Below are 19044 nucleotides of genomic sequence, written 5' to 3' on the forward strand. Positions count from 1 at the left end.
TCTCATCTCATCCCATCCCATCTCTTCTCTTCTCTTCTCTTCTCTTCTCTTCTCTTCTCTTTCATCTTATCTCTTTCATCTCATCTCTTCTCTTCTCTTTTCACCTCTTCTCATCTCTTTCATCTCATCTCCTCTTTTCTCTTCTCATCTCTTCTCATCTCTTCTCATCTCATCTCTTTCATCTAATCTCTTCTCTTCTCTTGTCTTCACTCCTCTCCTCTTCTAATCTCTTCTCTTCTCTTCTCTTCTCTTCTCATCTCTTCTCTTCTCTTCTCTTCTCTTTCATCTCATCTCTTCTCTTCTCTTCACTCCTCTCCTCTTCTAATCTCATCCCATCTCTTCTCTTCTCATCTCTTTCATCTAATCTCTTCTCTTCTCTTGTCTTCTCTTTTATCTCTTCTCTTCTCTTTCATCTCTTCTCTTCTCTTTTCACCTCTTCTCATCTCTTTCATCTCATCTCTTCTCTTTCATCTCATCTCTTCTCTTCACTCCTCTCCTCTTCTAATCTCATCTCATCTCTTCTCTTCTCTTTCATCTCTTCTCTTCTCTTCTCTTCTCTTCTCTTCTCTTCTCTTCTCTTCTCTTCTCTTTCATCTCATCTCTTTCATCTCATCTCTTCTCTTCTCTTTTCACCTCTTCTCATCTCTTTCATCTCATCTCTTCTGTTATCTTCTCATCTCTTCTCATCTCTTCTCCTCTCTTCTCATCTCTTTCATCTCATCTCTTCTCTTCACTCTTCTCCTCTTCTAATCTCATCTCATCTCTTCTCTTCTCTTCTCTTCTCTTGTCTTCTCTTTCATCTCTTCTCTTCTCTTTTCTTCTCTTTCATCTCATCTCTTCTCTTCACTCCTCTCCTCTTCTAATCTCATCCCATCTCTTCTCTTCTCATCTCTTTCATCTCATCTCTTTCATCTAATCTCTTCTCTTCTCTTCTCTTCTCTTTCATCTCATCTCTTTCATCTCATCTCTTCTCTTCTCTTTTCACCTCTTCTCATCTCTTTCATCTCATCTCTTCTGTTCTCTTCTGTTCTCTTCTCATCTCTTCTCATCTCTTCTCATCTCTTCTCATCTCTTCTCATCTCTTCTCATCTCTTTCATCTCATCTCTTTCATCTAATCTCTTCTCTTCTCTTGTCTTCACTCCTCTCCTCTTCTAATCTCTTCTCTTCTCTTCTCATCTCTTCTCTTCTCTTTCATCTCATCTCTTCTCTTCTCTTCACTCCTCTCCTCTTCTAATCTCATCCCATCTCTTCTCTTCTCATCTCTTTCATCTAATCTCTTCTCTTCTCTTGTCTTCTCTTTTATCTCTTCTCTTCTCTTTCATCTCTTCTCTTCTCTTTTCACCTCTTCTCATCTCTTTCATCTCATCTCTTCTCTTCTCTTTCATCTCATCTCTTCTCTTCACTCCTCTCCTCTTCTCATCTCATCTCATCTCTTCTCTTCTCTTTCATCTCTTCTCTTCTCTTCTCTTCTCTTCTCTTCTCTTCTCTTCTCTTCTCTTTCATCTCATCTCTTTCATCTCATCTCTTCTCTTCTCTTTTCACCTCTTCTCATCTCTTTCATCTCATCTCTTCTGTTCTCTTCTGTTCTCTTCTCATCTCTTCTCATCTCTTCTCATCTCTTTCATCTCATCTCTTCTCTTCACTCTTCTCCTCTTCTAATCTCATCTCATCTCTTCTCTTCTCTTCTAATCTCATCCCATCTCTTCTCATCTCTTCTCTTCTCTTGTCTTCTCTTTCATCTCTTCTCTTCTCTTCTCTTCTCTTCTCTTCTCTTCTCTTTCATCTCATCTCTTCTCTTCACTTCACTCCTCTCCTCTTCTAATCTCTTCTCTTCTCTTCTCTTTCATCTCATCTCTTTCATCTCATCTCTTCTCTTCTCTTGTCTTCACTCCTCTCCTCTTCTAATCTCTTCTCTTCTCTTCTCTTCTCATCTCTTCTCTTCTCTTCTCTTTCATCTCATCTCTTCTCTTCACTCCTCTCCTCTTCTAATCTCATCCCATCTCTTCTCTTCTCATCTCTTTCATCTCATCTCTTTCATCTAATCTCTTCTCTTCTCTTGTCTTCTCTTTTATCTCTTCTCTTCTCTTTCATCTCTTCTCTTCTCTTTTCACCTCTTCTCATCTCTTTCATCTCATCTCTTCTCTTCTCTTTCATCTCATCTCTTCTCTTCACTCCTCTCCTCTTCTAATCTCATCTCATCTCTTCTCTTCTCTTTCATCCCATCCCATCTCTTCTCTTCTCATCTCTTTCATCTCTTCTCTTCTCTTCTCTTCTCTTCTCTTCTCTTCTCTTCTCTTCTTTTCTCTTCTCATCTCATCCCATCCCATCTCATCTCATCTCTTCTCTTCTCTTCTCTTCTCTTCTCTTCTCTCGCCATCTGTGAAATCATCGTTGCCGCACCTGCAGCTGGTTGTCTTGGCTGCTACGTGATTTCCGCAGCTGTGCGGTCGTGAATCCCCCGCTCCTCTTTCTCCTCCTCCTCCTCTTCCTCCTCCTCCTCCTCCTCCTCCTCTTGGCCCCGCCTTTCCACCTCGAAGGGAAAATTCAGTTGTTGTGTTTTTTTTTTCCCCTCCCAACTCGTCCCTCCGACGCCTCCCGCAACGAGGAAGACACGATGCTCGGACGAGAGCCGTCGACCGTCTCCGCCGCCTCTCCGGCCGCCATGCGTGTTTGAAGGAGCGCGAAGAGAAACCTCGCGTCATGGAGCCTCCGAAGCCCCGGAGAGCCGCGCCGCCGCCGCCGCCGCCGCCTCTCATGCCGCTGCTGCTGCTGCTGCTCGCCGCGCTCTGCAGACCGGGAGCCTCCGACAGATACGGTACGCCGTGCACGCCAAGCAGGGACCGTGCACGGATTTGTGCATCTGGGTGTCGGGTCGATGAGATGGATGGATGGATGGATGGATGGATGGATGGATGGATGGATGGGGATGCGGCACCGTGGAGATGCTTATCGGGCGCACCAACGTGTTGCCGACAAATTTGCGGGAGCTCAGAGGTTTGCGTGATGGAAAAGATGGATTTTGGTTTTTTTTTGTCCCTCTCCTGTGCCGTGGAACACGGAGAAAAACCCCATTTGCCGTGGAGATGTTTAATCATAATCTAGCAGCAGTTAAACGTCTCGATTCTTCAACTTAAATGGTTGGACTTATTATTCTCGCGTGTATTTTTACGAGATAAGCAAATATCATTTAAACAGAATCAACATCCTGTCACTCCCCATCTTTACGGACGATTAGATGAATAAAAGTTGGATTGTCGAAGCTGCAGCTTTAAGAAATAAAAAGCTGCATTTTCAATTCCCCAGCCCGTTGATCTTCACGCATAATATACGACATTATTTCAACCCGTCTGGTCTCGTCGCCGCCGGCGGGGCTCGTCAACTTCTAAAACCTTCCACGCAAGTCGTGAAAATGGTGTTAAATGCGACTGTTTTTGGGGCGACGAGCCGGCGCCGTGCGTTCAGCACCACGGAGAGGAGCCCCGGAGGCGCTTTGCGGGGACGCGCACAGCCCTCGGCGCGGAGATGCGCACCAAATGAAAACATTTAAACGCAACTCACGCCGGAAATGTTCGACTTTTGCACTTTGCGAGAGAAAGTGTTGATCTGAAAGCAGACGAGTCGCTCCTTCTCGCTCTTCTATCGGTTTCCAGAGCAGCCAGTCTTTCTCTGTCGGACGCACTTTGTCAAATATCTTATTTTTCTTATAACTCCGGACAGACTTTCTCACCTGGTCTTTTCTACAACCAAACACCTGCTCTTACTCGCAACAACGGGAAAAGAGGGAGGGAGTGACACACAAAACCCTCTCAACCTCCCTCTGCATCCGTGGAGAAACGTGTTTTACAATGAAGGTCATTTTTTTTGGGGGGTTGTTTTCCCCGTGGATTGAGGAGTGGTGCGTTCACGGCCGCGGAAAACACAGCGTGGAAAATGTCCGACGACACGCCTGGCGTCCTGCAAAGCTTTAAAAGCATCTCGCAGAGCGCTTGTGTCCGCAGCACGGTACATTTGAGGTGATCGTCGAGTAGGTCGGGGTTAAGTAGACTCTCTTTAAATTAAGTTATAGCGGCCGTTGCCATGGCGACGGCTCTGAAACATCTTTACAGGGAGTACCTGTCAGCCTCCTCTTTGTCCATCTCCATTAGGTTGCCTGTTCGAGAGGAAGCTGTGCACCGCCGAACAGTTCTGCTCGGACGGTGAGTACACGCACACACACACACACACACACACACACACACACACGTCACTCTTGAACTTAGAATAGGATCGACTATTCCCTTAATGACCCCACAGAAGGAGATTTCAGTTTCACATACAGCGGGATGTGGATTGTGCCGTAGGAGTGGTTAATAATGTGCAGCAGTCAGATATGTAAAATATAAAAACATGCAATCAAATAAGAAAAAGGTAAGAAACAATATAAATAATATATAATCAGTGCAAAAGGTTGAAACTGGCAGTGCTAGAAGTTGCAGATGAACGTGCAAGAGGAGCTGTTTGCTGCTCCCTATCTTTAGATGAATCCATTTTCTAAATCATACCTGGATTTGAAGCTCCCCACCTGAAAACACACTCACACACACACACACACACACACACACACACACACACACGCACACACTGGCTGGGGAGTGTGACAAAACGGGTGATAATGCAACACCTGTTCGTGAAAATCAAACACAGGATTTCTTTTTTTTTTATGATTTGATTTTTTTCTTCCGCCCCGTGTGTCTCCCTCACACTGTCACCTTCCCTTCTCCCTTTCATCATCATCTTTATCGAGGCCCCTCCTTCCCGCTCCACTGTCTCCATGGCAACACTGACATCACGTCGAGGTCGACACCCCCACAGTTGTTGTGCTAATACAGTGATGAGTCACTGACACACGCTTACGTAGTTCTCGGTGGAAATTGCACTTAGACAGCCATTGGACGGAATACCAAATGGGAGTGTGTGTGTGAGTGTGTGTGTGTGTGTGTGTGTGTGTTTGTGCTTCAGGGACCAGGCACATCCACAAATGGAGAGAAATACTAGAACCCGGGTTTCCAGTCTGGTTGGCAATCTGGACTCTGTCGTCATTCTGCAAAGCTCTGACAGAAGGAGGAACATTTCTCATCTCCATCACTGAGTTTAATAATAATCATCTCCATAGCAACGAATTCATTGCAATGTAAAAGCAGTATATATGCTGTCAATCCAACATGTGTGTACACACACTCGACTGGCACATTTTAATATCTTTATATTAGGATAAGTAGGAATATTTTAATAACTATTCTGCATGCGGACTCACAGGTTGAAAAACCATGAATGTGAAGTTGCAGGAGAAATTACATTTTTAAATTCTTTAAGCCAGTTGGACCAGATCAACACACACACACACACACACACACACACACACACACCTACGGGGCTGAGGGTGACGAGCATCCTGGATAGAATGAACAGGGATCAGGAGGAAGAGGCGTTTCTTTGATGCACCCTCCCAAATTTTAATAAATTGAACGCTTTCATAATAAAATTATGATATATAATATGATATATATTTGCAATTATTTCATTACATAATTTATATAATGTAATATATTATTATCACTATTATTTTCTTTCAGTATTTTATTTCATGTCATAATATATCATTTCATAGTGTCATAATATATGGTGTACATATTTATTCCAGCCTCTCCTGACTGTCGATACAGTGGCTAGAGTTTTAACAAAGAGAGAAGGTGCAAATGAGATTATCATATTAAGATTGAGCTGCAAAATGGAGAGAAAAATATCTGACTCCACTTTGTTCCTACTGAAATAGAAACACCAGCAGGGTTTATGTCACGACGGAGCATCACGAATGATGTTATTTTTCATGGGAAAGCATCTTAACATCAATGGTTTAAATGCCACGCGGATGTTTTTGCAAGATAGCGCATGATGTGGGACGGGACTGTATTTTTTATTTAACTTGAATTCTAGTCACGCAGTCCCATCTTTGTGTAGAAACAGCAACACCTGATATAAGAAGATTCAATTTTTTTTTTTTTCTTTTTAGAAAATCATTGTTATTTAAAAAAAAAAAAAGGTCGTTTTAAACGGTCATCAATCAGCAGTTTCTTTTTCTGGTTCCACACAGCTCAGGGGAACAACGTCAATACAAGCAAAGCCTGTGTGTGTGTGTGTGTGTGTGTGTTTGCTCTGCTTCCGGGTAACATGATGTTACTGCGTAACACGCTGCACATCATGGTACTGACATGAACTGCTTGGAACGGAGATAAGAGATTTAATGCCAACTTTCTGGTTAGAAATGATCAGACGGCGCATCGTCCGCGACTTCATCCGCCGTCTTCTGTCATATCTGGAATCGGTGGAAGAGAATTTATCTACATTTCCGCTCCATCTTGGCCTCCTCACGCTGGACACGCTAGACAATTCCTGTTTGGCCGCTCACCGCCCTCACAAAGAAGTGAAAGAACTTCACATGCAACGTGTGACTAGCATAAAAAAAATAAAAAAATAAAAAAAAAGGAAAAATGAAATCCTCTCTAATCTGCCCGGTATTATAATTCAGCACCTCGCAGTCGCGGGCCTATTTGTTTGAGATTTAGCCGGTGTTGTGAAAGACCGTGGTGACTCATCAGTGCACCAGATAATACTCCGTCTGCTCCCCTCGATCTCTATTCCTGTCGCATAGCAGCCCAAATACCGTGAGCCTGCCGACCAATCTCGCAACACGCCGAGATTCCACATGAAAAATTCACTAGTTTTCACCGCCTGGAAGAAGAGGAGGAGGAAGAGGAGGAAGAGGAGGAGGTCTGACGTCAAGAGCGGCCACGTGATCCTGAAACAGGGAAGGCAGGAAGGAGTAATCCTCGATTACTCCGTCGAATCCTCAAATGCAGAAAACGCATTCGTAGTTGCAAAGCTCAAATAACACGTCGAACAAACCCGTTCGTCACGGTTTGTGATCGGGAGGCGTGTGACGCGCACGTGAGCGCAGAAACTTTGTCGAACCCAACTGTGAGACCCTCATTAAAAGGCCGGTGACACTCGGCGTGGAAGTGTGTGTGTGTGTGTGTGTGTGTGGGGGCTGCGCCGGTGTCGTGACTCACAGGCGTGTTGGATTCGCACGACATCGTACAAAGTGGCCGGCTGGCGTTGGTTCGCTGTTCGAACAAACACCCGGTTTGTGCTGCTTTTTCACGTTGAAGTCACAGAAAAGACGATTCCAAATGTCGCGTGTATTTATGGACTCTGTTATTTTCAAAAGCAATTTTGGAGTTCACGAAATCAGCAAATATTCCCCTAAACTTTACCTATTTTCAACAAAAAAGTGCGCTTTTTCTACACGAGAACCTTTTATGGTTATATTTTTACCGAAAAGCTTCCCCGATTGGAGGATCAGTGTGCTGCGGCATACACCACTGTGAAAGGAGCTCTTGCATGAAGCCAAGTAAAACTCTGTGTGTGTGTGTGTGTGTGTGTGTGTGTGTGTGTGTGTGTGTGTGTCCAGACGGGCTGTTTGGCCAGTGCCACTCCTCTAAGCAGGACCGCGTCCAGTACCAGGTGTCGGTTCCCGTCCTCAAGCGGATGCAAGAAGTCCTTAAACAGCTGATGCTGCAAGGTGAGTAATGACAAAGATGAGAAATGTGTTTAATTTTATTTTATTTTATTTTATTTTATTTTATTTTATTTTATTTTATTTTATTTTTTAATCTTATTTTTGAATTTAATTTCAAATTTAATTTTATTTAATTTTTTTTACATTTATATCTACGTTTCACACCTTACTTGTTCCCTTTCTGTATATAACTGTCTTTCATGCCCTGTGTGTTTTTTTGAATGTGTGGTCATCCTCGTGTGTGTGTGTGTGTGTGTGTGCACAGGTCTCTCCTGGCAGGACAGCCTCACGCAGTACATTTTGTCAAAGGAACTGAAGAGAGTTCCCCACACGACTCAGCCGCCCAAACCCAACTCCTCCTCCTCTCATTCATTGCAGTAAGTTCTCAACCGAGCAGCCGTGGTTTTGCGTGACTTTCAGGATCTCCGCTCTTCTCACGGAACATTTCCTCGCTCTCCGTCGGTGGCGCCCAGTTCAAAACAGCAGTCGTCCCATCACCACGGCTCCAAGTCAGCGTCCACGCCTCCTGCCGGCAGCTACATGGACTATATGATTGTTGAACCGCCTCAGTCGCCGATCCAAATGCAGGGCGCCTCCATCGACCCGTACACATACCACCAGGTACTCACACACACACACACACACATGCGGGTCGTGCCTGAAATGAGTTTCACTTTGATGGTATTAAATATCTTGGAAGGACGTGTTGGTTGAAATCAGAGAGATGTGCATTTTGCTCCACCAATCACAGCACAGGTACCAAGATGAAATGGAGAGATCTCTGCTCAGGGGCGGTGGAGGTGGAGGTGGTGGTGGAGGTGGAGGTGGAGGTGGAGGTGCAGGTGGAGGTGCAGGTGGAGGCTTCAACCGTCCCCCTCCATGGTCCCACGCCAATCAGAGAGAGCGAGAACGTGACCGGCAGCTGATGCAGGAAGCTTTGTCCCTTTATCTGGCATCGGCGCAGCCGTCGTACCGCCACCGAGGCTCCGCCTCCATGGCCCCCGCAGGTAAGAAGCCCCCGACAAAAACCTCTTCGAATAACCCGTGGAGGAATCTTCGACGAATGATGCATTTCCAATTTTCATCTCACGCAAAGCCGAGCGTCGCCTTGACGATCGCTGCTCTCAAACATCCCAAAACCCAGCGCCTTGATACCGATATCCATCTGGATGCACCATTACATTACATTACATTACATCACATTACATTACATTACATTACATTACATTACATTACATTACATTACATCACATTACATTACATTACATTTGGCAGACGCTTTTATCCAAAGCGACTTACAATAGAGGACATAAGGACTGCAAATACACTTGCAAATACACGATGCACAGGAAATATACAGAACAGTAAGCTTGGGTTAGTAAGGGTTTTTTTTTTTTTTTTGTTAATGGACAGAGACACACAAACGCACACACACACACTGCATAGCCTAACTTGCTGCCAACCTGATCTGGGGCATCAGCGCAGTAAAAAGTCTTGAAAGAGAAAACTATTATGCTTGCAATATTTATGTTTATATCCTATTTATACATCCTCCAGGTCACCTTACTCATTGTTTGTTTCTTCCATGACTATTCCCTTTTGTTTCTCTTTCATTATTTTATATTTCATTTTGTTTTTTTTTGTTGTTGTTCTTCATATTCCACATTGTCGTTTGTATCATTTGTATCCATATCCTTACTTGCATTTTTTTTTTTTTTCTATGACTACTATTTGCGCTATTTGCAGCGCTGCCGTGACAATTCAATTTCCCCGAGGTCGGATCAATAAAGTCCGTCTTATCTTATCCGTCCTCTGTAAGCAGGTCTGCCGTATTACGAGGACCTGGACATGCAGATGCCAGTGGAGTACGTGGAGGACTACACTCTGCAGGAGAGGCTGGCGACGGCGGGCAGGCAGCCGGCGCCGCAAAACATGAAGGCCCCTCACGACTTCAGCGCCGCGGAGAGCAACGGTACGGCGAGAGGGAACGGTGGAAATACGAATAAAATAAACGCTTCGGCGCGAGACGGTTTTAGAATTATGTTCGATCCCTTCCGCGAGTGTTTTTCTCCTGTGCGGCGTAATCGTCTCATCGTGTTTCCCTCCGTGTCAGATGGTTTGCTGCACAGGATGTCGGGAGTCATGCAGAAGTCCGGCATCAACCCCAGAGAACTGAGCCAGGAGCAGCTCTACAAGCTGGCCCTCATTCTGGAGCTGCTGCAGGTCCAAGACAAGACAGGTTTGGTTGTTAACTGTGTTGAGCTGAGAACCAGCGACCAAAATATGGTGGTGTCGGAAACCTTCTTCCCTTCTCTCCGCGCAGACCCCGTCGGGAAAGACCTCGTCACCCTGAAGGAGGTAAATCGGCGTCCGCATTCATCACCGGAGACACGGGTTCTCTCCGCACGCTGAGATGTTTTCCTCGACTCCCTCAGGTGATAAAAACAGCAGACGGTGTATCCGGCAGGCCCGAGAAACCCCCCGCGCTTCCCGCGGCGCCCGACGTCCCCGACGGCCGCACGTCGGCGCCGGTCGCAACCGCGCCGCCGGACAAGGTCACCGGCGTGGCCCCGTCCTCCTCCCCGCGGCCTCAGAACGCTCCGGAAGCCGGACGGAGCCCCGAGGAGCAGAAACCGCCGGTGGCAGAAGCTCCGGGAGCTAAAGAAGAGTACGGCTACATCGTCACCGACCAGAGGTCTGCTGAACGTCCGATTTTTTATGGCTCGCGTTCGTTGCATTACTTTGAAGGCACCGTTAAATCACCGACTCGTACTTGATAATGCTTTGTCCTTCCCAGCCCCCTCAGTTTGTATGACGGAGTGAAGTTGTTGGAGCTTTTAGCTGATAAAATACACCTGACAACCAGCAGCTTCATCAACATCAGGTAAAGTCAGAGGTTTTTTTACTGTGTGTGTGTGTGTCAGCAGGAATAATGTGTCTCGGATGGTCGACTGTAGAAATGTGTCATATACTGTAGAATTGGACTGTCATTTTATTTGATTTTATTTGATTTCATGATTGAGAGTAAACTTCAAACTTTATTTGTAAATAATTCAGGTTAAAGAAAAAAAAGATCAGATTCAGCAGGCATTCACACCTGAATCTGTGCCGGGGTTTTTAAAATATCATCCGTAGGCTGGGGGCAAACTCACATTGACGTGTGTGTGTGTGAATATAGGGTTTGTAATTGTATGTTTGACACATTCCCGTGCATGTGTGTGTGTGTGTGTGTGTGTTTGCAGCGTGGTGGGGCCGGCAATCACATTTCGCATTCGCCAGAACAAGCAGAGCATGACGGCTGCAGATGTCGCCACCAGAGCTGGTGAGACGCCTTCCCGGACACCCGCTCGGACGCCAAGCACATTCTAGTTGAGAATTCAGTGTCCGAATGTCGAACGATGCCGCTTCCTGTCTTAAAAGTTTCCGAGAAGAACTTCCTGGAGTCGGAGACGACCCTGAAGATCGTGCAGGCCGGCGTCGGAGAGGTACATCCTGTGGCCGCCCGCACAGAAACATTTCACTGCACAGAAGCGCCGCTTCTCCCTCGGGAAATATTCAAAAAGCCTTTGCAGGATGTGTATGTGTGTGTGTGTGTGTGTGTGCAAGGGGCGAGAACAAATTAGCATGGCGACGCAGCACAAGAGCCAGTATTTCACTTGTTGCTATGGTGCTTTGTCTCCTCCTCCCCCCCGCCGAGGCTCCCGGATCCCAGGTGCTATAGCAACAGAAGCGCAGGTGTCATTAACCTTTTTCCGTTTCGCCACAAGCTGCCCGTTTCCACTGAGTCACCGCCGCTGCATATGAGCCTCGGTGAATAATGGATTACTAAATGCATTGAAAGTTTGATTATTAGGCTGGCACACACACACACACACACACACACACACTTCTCATTTAGCGCGGAAAGATGTTATCATGGATGCTAAAATTGCGTGTGAATAAATGTGGTATCAGTACATAGATGGGTATGTGGGCTAAAAAAAAATTGACATTTTATCATTATTTAACGAAGCCAGATTTTAAATTAGCTCATTATATCTGAGTTGATAAACAGAAAAAAAAACAGGTATTGGTAGAAATAATCTGCAAAATTATAAAATGACATGTAAGGATGATTACGTATATGGTTTTTCAGTGATTATAAGAACTTTTTTTATCCCGAAGGAAATTGTTGTGCCAGAGTTTCAAGTAAAACACAACAATAATAGATAATAGCAGTAATATCATATGCGTTTTGATATCATTTTTCTAAAACAGTATTGATCCCACCAAAGGTCCACTCAGCTCCTCTGCGGTTTCAATTTATTCACTTGTTTTTCCAGCTCAAATTGAGCGGCAGTTTATTCTGAGCTGCCTGTCGCCGGCCTTTGAAAGAATCCATCTTTGACTTCAGAAAATCAAACAAAATGAGGGATTTTCACCCGCTTTAATTCAAACCTAATTCGGCACGACTCGGTGTGTTTCGCACCGTGCACGCTCCGGTGTCTCCCGCCGAGCTTCTGCCGTCTTACTGGCTTTATGGACTTCTCGGCCCGCCCCCGCTCCGCCTCAGCCTCCCACTGAGCGCGCTCGGCGACGCGGGAAACGGGTGACCTTTACGCGCATTTTCACTTTAAGGAGGGAAAGCCTGATTTGCCACGGTGACGGCGGATTCCAACGCTCCGCTTCACTTGGCTCCAATGGAAATGGAGTTTGACACCTTCATTATCTGTTTTCTTCACGCTCTCTCTCCGGACAATAACCCTCTCACCGCTCCTCGAATGTGTGTGTGTGTGTGTGTGTGTGTGTGTTGTCCACAGAGGACGGACGCACGGGGTCTCCCGCAGGTGACCAGGGCCTCCCAGGGCTCCAGCGGGACGGTCATCACCCTTGTTTCCATGGCAGTTGTCGGGGGCGTGCTGGTATTGGCTATGGCCGTGGCTTGTCTCAGGCACTATGCCGGCCAAGTAGCCAATGGCAAACTGGGCCTGGGTCTGGAGGGGGGAGCCGAAGCACACTTTGACTACCAGGTGAAGCAAATCGAGAAGAACGACCGGCGGGTTCGGAAGGGAATCCTCCTATAAATGGCGTGAATGAGCGTGTCAATGCATTTCCCGTGCTTTTTTTTTTTTTTTGTGCGAATAATCCCCGTTTGTCGTGTCGGCAGGAGGTGTGTCGGCAGCACATGGCTTCCAAATCCTCCCTGTGTCGGCAGGAGTGCGTCGGCGGGGTGAGCGGCGCCGTGGCGGGATCCGCCATGGCCGCCGGCGCCGGCGGCCGCAGGGGGACGGACACCTCCCGCGTCAGCAGCGTCTCCTCGCAATTCAGCGACGGCCCCCAGCACAGCCCGTCCTCCACCCACAGCTCCACCCCCTCCTGGAGCGAGGAGCCGGCTCAGTCCAACATGGACATCTCGACCGGACACATGATCCTGGTGCGCGTCGCGTGACGGGAGGTCGGACGAGAGGTCGGCGAGCGGTTATTGACCCCCCCCCCCCCGCTTTTGTTTTTGGTCGCTCTTTCTTCCAGACCTACATGGAGGATCACCTGCGTAACAAGGACCGCCTCCAGAAGGAATGGGAGGCTCTGTGCTCCTACCAGGCCGACCCCGGCTCCGTCGCCGTGGCTCAAACCTCCGGCAACGCCGACAAAAACAGACAAGCACAGTCCCTCCCCTGTACGTCCTGCGGTTTGTCACCCGGCGCCGTCACCGGGTCTCGGATGCATCGCGAGAACATGATCGTGAAGAGAAAAAAAATACTTTGCAATGAGTGGGTCGCAAGGCGGAGAGTGGAAGGTGTTTCAAAATAAGAATCACAGAAACTTTATTTGTCCGCGAAGGGGAATTGAATAGCACGTGGGCTAGCATAGCATCCTATCCGATACCCCGCTGATACACAAAATGACTACATGGAATCATATGCATGTATTTGTAAATATCTTTCTTATATTTTTATTATTATATATTTTACTTTTATTTTTACTATTTGTCATCTTTACTGTTATTTTTATTTTATATGGATTATCCCCTATTTCATTCTTTATTTTTATAAAGAGTTCTATCCACAACAAAAAAAAAACATCTCGTTGTGGATGAACAAAAAGCAACTTGGTCTGATTATAGCAGATCCAACATTTATACATGTATAAAATAAAAATAAAGATGTAAAATAAAGGTAAAAAAAAAAGAAAATATATAGAAAAAAAAGGTAAAAATGAGGTGGAAAAAAAATGAAGTAAACTTTTGTTTACTGGTAGATTAGTGAAAAAGCGAGGCGGCGTGGCTGGTTTGATTTGCGACTCTGCATCCATTATCCAAGTTTTCCGCTTTCCTCCGCCGATCCAAACAAACCCAGGAGGTTGATTGGAGACTCAAACTGCAGAACGAACAGGGGATCATTAGAGAAACACAACAGGGGTCACCAGAAATTCATTCATCTGCACGTTGGCCGATAATCACGGGCGAGTCGAGTCCGTCGTCGTTCCACTTTGTCGTGTGATAACGGACGGCGCCGTTTTAATATTCAGGGTTTTTAATAGACCCGTTAATGGTGATGCAATGATTTTGCCCTTAATTCCTTTTAAACTTTCTGCTCATACATATTCATCCCCTGCTCTGTTCCAGACGATCACTCCCGCGTGAAGCTGAAAAGCGAGCTGAACCCCAGTAAACGGGATTACATCAACGCCAGCATCATCGTAAGGAATCGCTCACCGCACACAACAATCTAAAAGGCCATTTTGGGATTTCATGATTAAAAGCTCTACATTTCCTTGATATCTTTTTATCTCCGGCGGACAGTTTTATTCAAGGAAAATGGATGTTTGTTTGGACGCAGAGCAAAACGGGAGCCAAAGCGTGATCATCTTTTATCATGTCCGTCACAGAGGCATTACCTTTGCTTCATCTGTATGCCCGGCTGCACGTTAACGTTTCGACGCCCGATTCTGTCGGAACACGCCGAAAGCGATCTACGCCTCTGCAGACGAACAGCACAAGAATCACCTTTTTTTTTCTTGAACCCGCAGTTCGATCATGACCCTCGTCAGCCGGCTTACATCGCCACGCAGGGACCTCTCCCGCACACGGTGGCCGATTTCTGGCAGGTCGGTTGATTCTTCCGCCGTCTCTCCGTGTTCACGGATAAATGCAAACCGCTTAAAGCGTTCGGTGCGTCAACGGGAGAGTGGTGTGTGTGTACGCGGACGTCAGCAACTACTTATGTGTGTGTGTGTGTAACCGACCCGCAGATGGTTTGGGAGAATGGCTGCACGGTGATCGTGATGATGACGGCCCTGGTGGAGGACGGGGAGAAGCAGTGCGAGCGATACTGGCCGGACGAGGGTTCGTCTCTGTACCACATCTACGAGGTCTGCGCTCTGTTAACGTTAAATCACATACTGGAAAGGAGATTTATGCAAACTGTGCGGTTCGTCGTTTTGACTTGTGAGGAATATGGCAGAATGATTTGAGTTTCCGAAGCTGGATTCAAAATGTTATTTCTTATGGTTTGGTGAAAGGTCTCCACCCGGTGGTGAAGCGAGGTCGCCGTCACAGATTTGCATCCTGGGTTGTAAATGTGCTACATTTACAGGGAGAGTGTGTGATACTTTTTTATTGAAATTCATTTCAGAGCAAAATGGAGTGTGTGGCATGATTCTGCATCAGTCTGCAAAAATATTTTATGACTTTAATGGGAAATATGTTGTGTAAAAAAAAACAACAATATTTTTCTCAAAATTTCTGGTCTTGTTCTTGTTTTTATGTTAGTATTTGAGTAATTTCTAGTTTCTTACATATTTGTCAGTAATTCTAGCATATTTCTTGCCTTCGTTCAGGTCACCTTATCCGCACTTTACTTTTGTTTATTTTTGGGGGATTATCCATGGTTTTGAAGTCATTTCATGCCCTTTTTTTCTGCAAAATTAAATTTTTTTGCTTTGGTTGCTTTTTGTGTAGGAAATCTTTAAAATAAATGTCAGCTGAAAAACGATAAATCATAAACAGTTGGAAAATAAATAAATGACGAAAGACTCGTAGCTATGTAATCATATAAACAGTACCAATCATAGCGCAGTAGTTATTATTCCAGAATAGTCCACGCGCTCCGTTTGCGACCTTATTTTGTACAAAAGTACAAAGTGTTATTTTCAGCGTCGTCCGTTTGCCACTCCGTCAGGTCAACCTGGTGTCGGAGCACATCTGGTGCAAGGACTTCCTGGTGCGGAGTTTCTACCTGAAGAACGTTCAGACGCAGGAGACCAGAACGTTGACGCAGTTCCACCTGCTGAGCTGGCCGGCCGACGGCATCCCCACCTCCACGCGGCCCCTGCTCGACTTCCGCAGGTACGAAATGGGAACGAATCGCGCCTCAAAATACGTCCCTGGGGTTTTTTCGAAGGGCGCCGGTTCGGGACGGACGCGGAGGTTCTAAAAATGTTCTGCTTTACTAACACCTCGGTAGGTTTGTAACGGACAGCTTCGTCACATCCGTCCCTCTCCTCCGTCCCCCTCGTCTTGCCTCGCATCACGCCTCGTCTCTCTCTCCCTCTGTCTCGGTTTGCAGGTTGACAGGTTTGTCCTCTCACATCTCCCAGTGTCATTTTTGCGGTTTGCAGCTAGTACTCTGGCTCCAGTTGCATAGTCACAAAAATGAGCATTGGCAGGTGTAACTGGCTACTGCAAGAGGGACAGTGGATCTGGGGCTTCCTCTCCACCTTTTCTTTCCCGTTTTTTCCATCGACCTGTTCTCCACTGGCTCACCGCCGCCACCCTCCACCCTCCACCCTCCACCCCGCAGCTTGTGTTTACCCCATCGTTTGTCCGACCCGGCTTTTGCATCTTTCCACCCCCCTCCCCGATCCATCGTCGCCGGTCAGTCTGCTCTCACGTTCCTCGATTGAGCGACGACCCCCGAGTTCCCTCCGGGCTGCCCGAGGGCTCCGTAATCCTTCGCCGCACGCGGGAGCTAATCTCCCGTTTGCTGTTATTATTTCAACGTATCGAACCTTTCGGCGTCAAGTCAATTATTCTGAATAAATGCTCTCCTTTGTCTTTTGCTTTCCTTTCTTTTCCCCTTCCTTCCAGGAAGGTGAACAAATGCTACAGAGGAAGATCCTGCCCCATCATTGTTCACTGCAGGTAGAAAACACGTTTCACCTTTCAACGAATCGACAACGCGCTTTTCAACATGTTTTAATCACATGCGACGGATAAAGTGAGGAATGCGGAACGATTTAATAGAAATGGATTTTCAGTCCAGCCTGCGGCTCTGACCCAGGAAGCGGCCCGTTACTGTATTCTCATGTCTTATTCGGGGCGAAAAGCAAATGAAATTGGGAAAGAAAACCTTCGTATTTTATGTCTTCCGCAAGAAGAAGAAAATTAAAGATTTAGCGCCGCGATTTCTCTCCTTCGCGGCGTTTAGCTGAAACGGCTCTAGACTCGCAACTGATGCCGCTTCGCACGGAAAAAACGGTTGTTTTTGTCGAAAAACGTCGAGAAAGGAAAGGATTCATCTCTCTGGAATTTATCCCTTCACCACAGTGACGGGACCGGCAGGACCGGCACGTATATTCTCATCGACATGGTCTTGAACCGCATGGCCAAAGGTGAGTCACCGCTCCAAACTTTAGCGTAGCACAGAACGTGTCACGCGAGGCATTTAGCGTGTGAAAGATAATAGCGTGAGCCGCCTTCGCCGTTAATCCGTAAATAGCGTAGCCATTTTCAAGGCGCGCTCGTCGCACGACTTCCGTTTTAGAGGACGCCGAAGGTCTATTTTCATTCGGGCGCACATTCTTAGGATGTCAGCCGCCGTGAAGGCAGTTACGGTATGTGATGTTGAACTTGTTGTCAGTAGGAGTGAAGGAGATTGATATCGCTGCCGCGCTGGAGCACATCAGGGATCAGAGGCCGGGCCTGGTTCGCACAAAGGTACTGTGTGTGTGTGTGTGTGTGTGTTTGTTGGACTATATATGCATACGTAATGTTATGAAGTGTGGTTGTGCATAATCTAATAGTGTTCCTCCTCCTCCCTCTTCTTGCTCCTTCACCAGGACCAGTTTGAGTTTGCGCTCACGGCCGTGGCGGAGGAGGTGAACGCCATTTTGAAAGCCCTGCCACAGTGAGCTGCGGAAGCCCGGTAACGACGCAGGACGCCCGCAAAAAAAAAAAAACACACACACTCTCCCGAGGACACATTTGTACAATGCAATCATGTATGTCTGGCTATCTGTAAATACAACCTCGCTCTGCCACACCTGGAGAGGTCACTGCTTCTGTTTGCCGCATGCAGTATTTTGACATTTATTCCAGTTGGGTTTTTTTTTTTTTTTTTTTTTGTTCGGGAGGCGGTTTTAAAAAAAACGGCATTCAGAAATAGATGTGCGCCAGTGGAAAAGAAAAATCCAGCTTCGTGGCATATTTGACACCTAAGGCGTTTACCTACGGAGAAGAAAACCGTCAGACAGGATGCGGGGAAGCGTGAGAACTGATCTACACTGTGCCTGGAAGAGGAAAAAAAAATCCAGATTCTGTTTCCACGTTGAACTTTGCTTATGGTGGATGATGCGGAGCTGTTTGTGATGCAGTCATACAGTCTGGCTGAACAAAACACACTCCTGTTTACGTGTAAAAGTGTGGTATTGATGTGTAATTTGGATTTACATGTCGTTACGGGCTTCTTGTTCTCCCCTCTCCTTCTCATAATGACATCATTTGGGCACGGGGCCGACAAAAAGAGAAAAAAAATAGAAAGGAGCAATCGATATTACGCTGAAAGCATTTTTCATGTGGGAAATAATGTGGGTTAAATTAATGCGTTTCAATTTTTCTCACCGATGTCATTCTAAGATGATTAAACAGTTGTTCTGTGAGCATGTATTTCCGCATTCTCCGGCCAAAATCCGCACTCGTGATTAAAACCCTTGACGAACGACGAAGGCGACAGCTTGGCACCGAGGGGAGTTTAAAGCTTGGAGCGTAGTTTTTGGTTTTCGTCCCCCACCACCCGTGTTGTGCGCTATTGTCCAGTGTGTGTTGGTTTCTGGAAGGTTTCTATTCGCCGGGTTCGTCTCTGCCTTGACAACAATGAGTTCCCTGCTCCCTTTGTATCGGATGATAAACACAACAAAGTACGCTTACGTTTCATTTCTGCCATATCCAATTTTTTTTTTTTTTTTTTTTTTATTCCTGTGCAACCTTGTGATTACTGTAAATAACTTTTTTTTTTTTTTTCTCCCTGACGACTGTGTTTATTTCATGTAGCAGACAGATGGAAAATATCTATAAAAAAGTATTTTTGACTTGACCTGAATAAATTTGTGATGTGATGCAGCAAAAAAAAAAAAAAAAAACAATTCCGCTTAGTGGGCGTCCATTCTGCTTTGTAAAGAGCGCGGCACCTTAACGTCATCATCTACATCACCTTGCCTTCTTCGCATCAAG

At 46.2% G+C, this 19044-nt stretch overlaps 1 protein-coding gene across 4 annotated transcripts; it reads left to right on the forward strand.

The window, feature by feature from the left end:
• The first annotated feature begins 2546 nt into the window (after window positions 1-2546).
• On the forward strand, window positions 2547-17853 carry ptprna (protein tyrosine phosphatase receptor type Na). 4 transcript variants are annotated; one of them, XM_086145978.1, is made up of 24 exons: window positions 2547-2816; window positions 4147-4197; window positions 7509-7619; window positions 7882-7993; window positions 8090-8237; window positions 8368-8623; window positions 9436-9588; window positions 9730-9855; window positions 9940-9974; window positions 10052-10311; window positions 10414-10500; window positions 10859-10938; window positions 11037-11101; window positions 12416-12625; window positions 12763-13029; window positions 13125-13272; window positions 14221-14294; window positions 14625-14702; window positions 14847-14966; window positions 15776-15942; window positions 16684-16737; window positions 17143-17207; window positions 17456-17532; window positions 17655-17853. In XM_086145978.1, the coding sequence occupies exons 1-24, from the start codon at window positions 2702-2704 to the stop codon at window positions 17724-17726; spliced, it is 2931 nt and encodes a 976-aa protein (XP_086002104.1). In that variant the 5' UTR covers window positions 2547-2701; the 3' UTR covers window positions 17727-17853. The 4 variants fall into 4 exon arrangements, with proteins under 4 accessions (XP_086002104.1, XP_086002101.1, XP_086002102.1 ...); XM_086145975.1 differs by having other exon boundaries at window positions 2560-2816; window positions 17459-17532; XM_086145976.1 differs by having other exon boundaries at window positions 2564-2816; window positions 9439-9588.
• The last annotated feature ends 1191 nt before the right edge of the window (window positions 17854-19044 follow it).

Source organism: Fistularia commersonii, chromosome 4, assembly GCF_037954325.1.
Source record: "Fistularia commersonii isolate RoL2024-O1a breed Wild chromosome 4, RoL_Fcom_v1.0, whole genome shotgun sequence".
Classification (NCBI taxonomy): domain Eukaryota; kingdom Metazoa; phylum Chordata; class Actinopteri; order Syngnathiformes; family Fistulariidae; genus Fistularia; species Fistularia commersonii.